The sequence below is a fragment of the Myotis davidii genome, unplaced genomic scaffold (assembly GCF_000327345.1).
Source record: "Myotis davidii unplaced genomic scaffold, ASM32734v1 scaffold494, whole genome shotgun sequence".
In the NCBI taxonomy this organism is placed as follows: Eukaryota; Metazoa; Chordata; class Mammalia; order Chiroptera; family Vespertilionidae; genus Myotis; species Myotis davidii.
The window spans coordinates 58,934-68,854 of NW_006285480.1; the positions used below are offsets into that span (position 1 = coordinate 58,934).

A 9,921-nucleotide genomic window follows, 5' to 3' on the forward strand; every position below is an offset into this window, starting at 1 on the left:
ATGTGTGGGTGTTTGTTGCATGCACAAAGCAGAAGGGAAAATAGTAAAGGTATACCTAAGTTTATTTGGTGAAATGAAACGGGGGAGCCTTGTATAGTAGGGATCATTCAATAAATGAGGAAAAGTTTTCTAGACAGAAAAGCTGTGGGAAACTCCTGTCTCTTGGCCACCAACATGACATCCAGACTGAGGAAGACCCAAAAACTTCAGGGCCACATGAGCCATGGCCATGGCCGCATTGGCAAAACAGGAAACACCCAGGGGGCCGAGGTAATGCTGGTGGCTTGCATCAGCCAGGTTACTTTGGGAAAGTTGATATGAAGAATTACCACTTAAAGAGGAACCAGAGCTTCTGCCCAACCGTCAACCTTGATAAACTCTGTATCCTGGTCAGTGAGCAGACACGGGTAAATGTTGCCAAAAGCAAGACTGGAGTTTCTCCTATCATTGATGTGGTGTGATCTGGCTACTACAGAGTTCTGGGGAAGGGAAAGCTCCCAAAGCAGTCTGTCGTTGTGGAGGCCAAATCCTTCAGCAGAATAGCTGAGAAGAAGATTAAGGGTGTTGGTGGGGACTATGTCCTGGTAGCTTGAAGCTACATGGAAGTTAGTTCATTAAAATGTCCACAATTTTAAAAGAAAGAAAAAAAAGCTGTGGGAAGATTTTCCAAGCAGTGCGGATAGCAAGTATCTATAATAATAAAAGCGTAATATGCTAATTACACCGGATGTCCTTCCAAACAAAGTCGGGGCTGTGAGGGAAGCCCAGGTCCTGGGTGCCTGCCTGCCGCCAGGGAAAGGAAGGCCTACTCTTGCACAAATTTTGTGCATTGGGCCTCTAGTAAAGGTATAATCAGTTGGGGGCATGACACGTGTCTAGGAACCATAAGTGGTTTCATATTACTGCAGGATAAGCCACCAGAAAGGCAAATGTGGAAGATGAGACTGGGCAGTTATGTAAATAAGGTTTAGCATGTGAAGGTTCTTGTATATTATGCAAAAATACTTTAGATTTCATTTCAAATTAGAATAAAACAAGAATTTTCAACAAGGATGTAACAAGATCTTTTTGTTAATAAAGGGTTCCTTAAAATGGGATAAGAGTTGTGTTGGAGGGAGTTGGTGTGTGGAGTATCAGTCTAGAATCAGGAAAACTAGAAAAGTGTTAATTGAAATAAGTGAACCTATGCTAGGGCAGCGAGTGTGGAAATGGAAAAGAAAAGGAGCATATTTAAAAGCATGTTTTAAATTTAGAAATTTAAAACATTTAGGAGGATGTTTAAGTGAAAGTATCAGAAGTACTTGGTAGTTGGTCAGAAGTGGTGGAGACCAGTGGTAGAGGTATCTAAGATGAGGCTTCTTATGACTTCCTCTTAACTGTTCATTATTTTGCCAGTTTTTTATGCTCAAGACTCTTGTCCTTTACAGCCAATAAACCATCATGTCTAGTTGTTCTTTGAATCTGTCTTTGAAATGATGTCCCCGCCCTCCCCAATGGTTATGTCACTTGTTCCTATTGTTCAATTTGGCTTTATCAGACTAAAAAATTGTTTTGTTTTGTTTTGTTTACAAGGAAGGCAAGCGCAAGATCTCATACTTGTTTGTGTCCTTCTATGTACTTACGCAGTCATTCAATATTTTGATCATTGATTAATCGTCTCTTTAAACCTTAGAAGTGACCTGTTATCTGGTAGAACTAATGTTAGATTATCTTTATCGTTTTGGAGTTGTGCCTAGGTCTTCTTGTAGTGGTCCAGTATCTACACCTGTTGGGATTTGGATGCCCTTTGGGGGATTAAAAATATCAAGAAAATAAGAAGCTTCCTGCCATCTTAATTTATATTTTTGTCAGTACACATTTGAATTACTAATATTTGTGAGAACACACAATCAGAAGCAAACCTTCCATTTTGTTATGTATTTCTTATACCTTTTGTGATTTTAAATTTATATCTCTATCAACACTCATATGTGTATGTATTTAGTACCAATAAATGACCTAAGAAAATATATCAGATGATTTTTAAATGACCTAAGAGAACATATCAGATGCTTTAGAAGGTATATTAGTTTTGAATTTAATTTAACCTAAAGTTAAATGAATATTAACTTTGGATTAAATAATTTTCTCTTTCCTCCTCTTGAAATTTAAACATTATTTCTCTATCCATTTAACCAACATTAGATCTATTATGTATATTCTTTATATAGCACCCATGAAAGAAAATAAAAAGATATTCATGGAGAAACTCCTAGTTACCATTATCATCTCAGGTGCACCCCTAATTCATATCTGGTTAGTTTTTTGGGAGAAAAGTTACTTAAATGTGTTTTATTAATTTATAGTATGAACTGGTTAATTTTAAACTATAATTTTCATTTCTAGTTTTTAAAATAAGCCAAGAATGTTTGCTTTCTTTAGGGCATTGAAAACATAAAAAATGAAATTGAAGATTCAACTGAACCTTTGATAGATCCTGTGTATGGACATGGCAGGTAATTATCTAAAGTCTTTTATCTCCTCAAATGGACTTTAATTTAAGAACTTGACTTAGAATAAAGTACTACGGAGCCAGAAAACTTTGCTTGTCGGTTGTTGACAGCATAAAGTCTTCGAATTTGAGCAGTCTTGTGCTGTATGCATTGCTTGCCTTATGTATGAAATATAATTTCCACTTTAGGTTTATATATGGAGTGCATTTACTATAGCACAGATTTTGTCTCGAGATGGCTGGGGAGTATTGTAACAACTTCTTGATGTTTCATTTATGAAACTTTATCAGATGAAATTTATTCATTTTGACTTAGAAATAAGTGTATCCTTACCTATTTATAAATGCTTTCCTGCTTGGGTGAAAATTTTTTTTCTTATTTTTCTCTATGAAACTACCCTCTTTCTCAAGCTTTTTAATAGCTATTCTATTAAAATTGACAAAACAGTGATTATGAACTCACTCTAAAAAATAAGTACTTTTTGCCCTGGCTGGTGTTTGCTAGATGGTTAGAGCAGTGGCCCCCACACTGGGAGAGTCTCGGGTTCTCCCTCTCTCTTTCTGTTTTCCTCCTCTTCCCTCCCTTCCAGTCTCTCTAAATATCAATGGAAAAAAATATCCTCAGGTGAGGATTTACAACAACAGCAAAAGTGCTTTTCTTTATAACTTTCTGCTTCAAAGGTTAAAATTAACACATTTCATCAAACACAAAATAACATTTATATATGTATTTTAAAAGGTGATTACATATAGTAAGTAAATCTAGGTATCATTTTTTTAAAAATTAATTTAAATATAGTATCTTAAAGTTGTTACATTTATGTGAATAAATAGAACAATAGATACCATTGTGGTGATTCATTTAGTGATTCAGTTAATAAGGCTGTTTTTCAGTGAGTGTATAAAATGAAATATACAAGGTTTTTCCTAACTTTGTTTCTTAACATAATTTAATGTAAAAAGTCATTACCGTATGCCTTACCATAAGGGTAATTTTATATGAAAATTAGTTTATTCATATTTTAATTACTTTTTAATTTTTATTAATAGTCAGAGCTTAATTAACCTCCTATTGACGGGACATGCTGTTTCTAATGTATGGGATGGTGATAGAGAATGCTCAGGAATGAGTAAGTATATTCTTTGTGTATTTATCTCATTTATGATTAATATTTAACTAGAATATAGTTGGTTGTTGCTCATCTGTTTAATGGCCCTGCATTACTTAGAGGTTAAGGTAAGTGCCTTATAATCGAAGAATCATTTACAGTTTTCAAGGCACCATAACATGAAGACGACTTTGGAGGCAAACTTGGCCTCAAATCCCAAGTTACTTACCATCTCAAGCGTTTAGTTTTTTGTATTATAAAATTGGGATTATAGGACTATCTTCTTTAGAAAGAGTAAAATATACATCTCTTTATATAATCCTAGTACATTTTCATGCAGCAGTATCTAAGTCTGGAACACTAGCATTTTGCTTAAAATTGAGGAGAATTACTATAAGTATTGTAATTTGAAATATTATCTTTGAGAGTCTAGTGGTTTTTCCTGTATTACTTTTAATGTAAATACTTTCCTTTAGGATGCTGCGCAAATTTAATGTCATTGGAATTTTAAACCACTACCATCTCCATGACTACCTCCATTTCTGGTCTTAGTTATTCTTTCCTGTAGCTTCATATATTGCCAGGACATTGAAATGACATACCTTTGGCCAATCCATCCAGTTAATGCACTGGTTCTCAACCTTCTGGCCCTTTAAATACAGTTCCTCATGTTGTGACCCAACCATAAAGTTATTTTCGTTACTACTTCATAACTGTAACGTTGCTACTGTTATGAATCGTAATGTAAATATCTGATATGCAGAATGGTCTTAGGCGACCCCTGTGAAAGGGTCATTCGACAGCCAAAGGGGTTGCGACCCACAGGTTCAGAACCGCTGAGTTAAGGAGACCTAGTATATTGCTCTGAATAAAATGTCCTTCAGCTTATTGCTCAGTCAGTCTAAATTCATGTATTTACACATTCAACTTATATTGAATAACTACTGTGTACCTTATATTGAAGTATGTAGTAGAGGACAGGAAGTTCCATAGTACCTATAGTTCACAGGGACATTTCTTTCTTTGCTGAGTGTCCGGTCGTCCGGTCAACCAATCAAAGCATAATATGCTAATGATATGCTAAGGCCCCTCAACCGCTCACTATGACATGCACTGACCACCAACTGCCATGACTTACTTTTAGTTAGGAAGTTTTAATTTCAGACCATCCTATGTGGTTACTTTAGGTCTTTGAGTTTGTAAGGCCCACCATGCAGCCTTTCCTGAGCTTGTCAGGTTTAGTATGTGGCCCCTTTTTCATCCACATTAATAAATAGCAGAACTGAGATTTGAACCACAGTAGTCTGACTCCAAATAACCAGCATATTTAATCATTATAATATACTGTCTTATATGCTACACTTAACAGAATCTTACGGTAATAAATGTGAAATGATTTGGAAGAAGTTTGTAATTACATTTCACAGTCGCCCTGAGAGGTCATTTACCCCATTAATAAGAGAAATTGAACTGAGAACTTAATCCAAAGACTCTTGTCTGTGATATAGTTAGTGAAGAAGACTTGGTATATCTCTCATTCAAGGAGAATGAGGACTAAGAATAAATTATGAGTGTTCACCACCCAAAGTTAAGTCTCCTTCCATCACCATTTATCCTGCTTTTACCCTTTCCTACCTTCCTCCACCCCCATTTCCCTCTGATAATCACCATACTTTTGTCTGTGTCTATGAATTTTTTTGGGTGCTGAACATACAATACACTATACAGATGGTGTATTGTAGAATTGTACACTTGAAACCTAATATTTTATTAGCTAATGTTAACCCAATCAATTCAATAAAAATTAAAGAATAAGCTATGAATTTAGTATTTAGCAATTAAATTGCTTTTAAAGAGCAATTGAGATAGAAGCATGATCACAGGGAGTAAATATTTTAGCATCATAAGCAAGAAAGTTTGCTGACAAAAGGATGGAATGAGAAGATTTCCATTGCTTGGTCATAACAAGACCAAGAGAGGGTATACATAGTTTTGTTTTAAAGGCCCGATCACCTAAATTGTTTGTTGGCCAAGGGAAGGGAACCTTTTTTAATAGAAGCGATATTAAATGGGATCAAGAGTAACAGTAACCTCAGAAAGATGCACAGTTTTTCTAAAACAGGAAGCAAGAATGTGATGAGAAAAGAAAAAGTCATTTAGAGGTGTGAAAGATTTAAATTGGGGAACTCTTAAGATTTGAAGTTTGCTGAGAGAGTGGACATTTCCAGGACATATAAAGACATGAAAGGGTTTGAATCAACTGCTTAAAGAAGGAATATAAAAAGGGATTCTGAGAGAAATTTTTAAGTGTGTAATGAACAGTAGATTTGAGATGAGGTTATGGAGGATAATTTAGAGTGTTACCACCGAGGAAAGTGTATAGTCAGGTTTTTTCCTAGCACTAATCATGGATCTGGCACTGGGAGAGAAAATGGATGCTGTGTGTTTTCTTGGATAATAGGATATCAATGCTTTTCTGTTACATAATAAACATATTTCCCCCCAGTTTGTCATTTCCTTTGAGTTTACTTATGGTGAACATTTAGATTGTTTCTCTTTGGGGTTGTTACAAACATTTCTACAATAAACATTTTTTGTATATATCTTTCTCCATATATTCAAGTAGTCTTAGAGAATAGATTCCTAAAAATGTGTGTTAAAAATGTAGACATGTGTTACTTTTTTTTACACACAGGTATACAAGTCATCTGTTTAAAATGTACAAGTCAGTGGTTTTTAGTATGTTCTTAGAGTTGTGCAGCCATCATTGCATCAATTTTAGAACATGTTTATCATCCCCAAAGGAATCTATACCCATTAGCACTCCCAGTAATTTTCTCCCCCACAGCTCCCTGTGTAACCTTTTGAGGAACTGTTAACCTTTGATAGACAATGCCAAATTACCTTCTGAAATGTACCAACTGGCAAAGTACAAACTCATGCTTCCAACAGTATAGAGAGTTCTTATTTTTCCTGCATCTTGGCAAACACTTAGATCTATCCATCTTTAATATATTACCAGTCAGTTTATTGACAAGTAATAGCCTATTTTAAGTCACATATCTCTGATTCCTAGTGAGCCCGTGCTTGATCATTTTTGTGTGTCAGCTTTTAGTGTTTTTTCTTTTGGGAAGTACCTCTTTATATCCTTTGGCATTTTTGGGCCAGGGGTTATTTTTTTTTAAATCACAATTTCTAGGAACTCTTTATAAATTCTCTCAGTTCTTTGTGTGTTAAATCTGTGTTGCAAATATTTTCCCTCATTCCATTCCGTCTCTGTTAACTTTGCTAATGGCATCTTTAATGTTTAGCTCTTTATTACTTTTTTTTTTAATGTGACCTTGGACAAGTTACCTAACCTTTCTGAGCCTCAGTTGGGTCAACTGTAAAATGGGGATAATAATAATTTAAAAATTCTGTATTGTTGAAAGTATTACATATTTCCCCCTTTATCCGGTTGACCTCTCCCAGCCTGCCCCTGCCCCCTAGCCCAGGCCTTCACCCCCCTATTGTCTGTGTCCATTGGTTATGCTTATGTGCATGCATACAAGTCCTTCGGTTGATCTCTTACCCCTAACACTTCACTCTTGATCTTTCTCTGACTGGTTTACTTCACTTAGTGTAATGCTCTCCAGGTCCATTCATGATGTTGCAAATGGTAAGAGTTCTTCCTTTATTACAGCAGCATAGTATTCTATTGTATAGATGTACCACCATTTTCTAATCCACTCATCTGCTGATGGGCACTTATGCTGTTTCCAAATCTTAGCTTTTGTAAATTGCGCTGCTGTGAACATAGGGGTGCATATATTCTTTGATTGGTGTTTCTGACTTCTTGGGATATATTTGATCAGTGGGTCAAATGGAAGTTCCATTCTTAATTTTTTGAGGAAACATCATATTGTTTTTTACAGTGGCTATACCAGTCTGTATTCTTACCAGCAGTGTACGAGGATTCCTTTTTCTCCACAAACTCGCCAGCACTTGCTGTTTGTTGATGATAGCCTTTCTGCCAGGTGTGAGGTGGTACCTCTTGTTTTGATTTGCATCTCTTGGATGATTAGTGACTTTGAGCATTTTTTCATACGCCTCTTGGCCTTTTGAGAAATGTCTATTTAGGTCCTTTGCCCAGCTCTTTGGCCCCTTGAGTGTGGCTCTTCCACAAAATACCACGTGTGGATGCGCACGTATAGTGCAGTTGAAACTTTGTGGCCCATGCGCAGAAGTTGGTTTTCGGCCTGGGCGAGTCTATTTTGAAGAAGTGGCGTTAGAAGAAGTGGGGGGTGTCGATCGGTCTGGCCACGGGAGACGCAGTGCAGGGAGGCGCGCGGGATTCGTGCAGGAGTTGAGGATGGGAGAGTTGGAAGAGGTCGACCTCAGCGAACGTGCCTCAATCAGATTGAGGATGTTTTTTAGCAAAGGCTAGTTTAGGAGTACCCTAATTAAGTTGATAACAATGTACCTACCTATATAGTTAAGTTTAAAAAATTTGGCTCTCAAAAGAAATTTCAATCGTTGTACTGTTGATATTTGGCTCTGTTGACTAATGAGTTTGCTGACCACCGACCTAGGAGATGTATCAGTAAACATATTGCTACGAGATATGTCTGAGATTTTGCTGACTATCTATTCTTCTAAGATTCTTATGGTTTCCCATCTTACATTTAAGTCTTTTGTGCATTTTGAGTTTATTTTTGTGTATGGTGTAAGTTGGTGGTCTAGTTTCATTTTTTTGCATGTATCTGTCCAGTTTTCCCAACACCATTTATTGAAGAGACTGGCTTGATTCCATTGTCTGCTCTTGCTTCCTTTGTCAAATATTGACCATAATGGCTTGAGTCGATTTCTGGGTTCTCTGTTCTGTTTCATTGGTCTATATGTCTGTTCTTGTGCCAGTACCAGGCTGTTTTGAGAACAGTGGCTTTGTAATATAACGTGATATTTAGTATTGTGATCCTCCAACTTTGTTCTTCTTTCTCAGGATTGCTGCAGCTATTTGTGGTCTTTTCTTATTCCATATAAATTTTTGGAGAGTTCTTTATCACTTTTTTCCCAAAGAATTATCTACTATCCTAACTCCAGTCAATTCTCCACAGATAGGAAACATCTACTTTATCAAATAAATTTTCCCATAGTATAAGTCATATTTTGCATTCTCCTATCTCTCTAATCTATTTGTGAGTTCTTATGCCAAAACAACACCATTATATAATGCTATAAAACTAACTAGAGGCACGATGCATGAAATTTGTGCAAGGGGTTCGGCCCTTGCAACTGCGGCGGCTTGCCTTGGCCCTTGCAGCCCCGGCTTTGTCCAGAAGATCGTCCAGAAGGACGTCTGGCTATCTGGTGTAATTAGCATATTATGCTTTTATTATTATAGCATTTGATATTTATTAACACATATTTCCTAATACCATACTTTTTCAAAATTGTGATAGTCATTTCTACATTATTTTAATTGATTTTTTTCCAGCTATTTAAGCTTCAGTTTTAAAAATCTGTTAGGATTTTGATTGAGGTTACATTAAATTTATAGATTATTTTAAAGAAGTTACACCTTTACAGTATTGACCTTTTCCATCTAGATTGTTTTATCTCTTTTAATGAAATTATATACTCTTGATTATATAGAATCTATAGATCATTTAGTTCCTGAAACCATGTACTAGTATATTACTCTACCTTAACTGTAGAACTGTCTTTTGTTTCTGCAGTAGCTTAGAAATGTGGTAGAACTAATGCCTAATTTCCTTCTTGCCCACCCCTTTGTCCTTCACAGTGGCCACTGTCATATATTTAAAACTAAGTCAGACCTGGATACTCTCACTTAACGCCATTGAATGGCAGGCTTATCCAAGCACTTAAAATCCAAACTTCCTACTTACGCTCTCAAATCCTTTTGTGGTGTGGCCTCTGGTTCTGTTCTACCTGCCATCTGTCTAAATTTTGTACTACTGCATGAGCTTTGAGTTGAGGTTTTCTTTGATTTTGTTCTTCTATAGATCAATTTTTCCATGGTCTCTTCTATCTTAAAGGAATCTCTGTTTGTATGCATTATACATGCATTCTTTTATATGTTTATATGATGATTATTTTTATTTTGTTTTCATTTTATGTGATTGAAGTTGTCAGCAATGGTAAACCAGAAACTTAGAAACCTATTTGGGTTATCAGAATTAATGAGAAGAGAAAAGGTTTTAAGTGCTTATTTTCTCCAAATTTTGTTACTTGTAAAATGTTTTTTTAATGTTGACAGTATTATAGATGTCCCTTATTTCCTCTCCGCCCACCTCCACCAATCACTCACCCTACCTTAAG

General features: G+C 35.9%; 1 protein-coding gene and 1 pseudogene across 5 annotated transcripts in view; both read left to right on the forward strand.

Moving 5' to 3' along the window:
* The window catches only part of FAM188A (family with sequence similarity 188 member A), a 109,999-nt gene that overhangs the window by 28,551 nt on the left and 71,527 nt on the right, over positions 1-9,921 (forward strand). For all 5 annotated transcript variants that reach the window (XR_435274.2, XM_006756153.2, XM_006756154.2 and 2 more), the window contains 2 exons: positions 2,422-2,495; positions 3,542-3,621. Coding sequence is in view for 4 of the 5 variants with exons in the window: in XM_006756153.2 (XP_006756216.1) it covers positions 2,422-2,495; positions 3,542-3,621 (154 nt within the window). In the remaining variant the exon portion in view is untranslated. The remainder of the gene's footprint in view (positions 1-2,421; positions 2,496-3,541; positions 3,622-9,921) is intronic.
* Positions 51-633, forward strand: LOC102758610 (annotated as a pseudogene).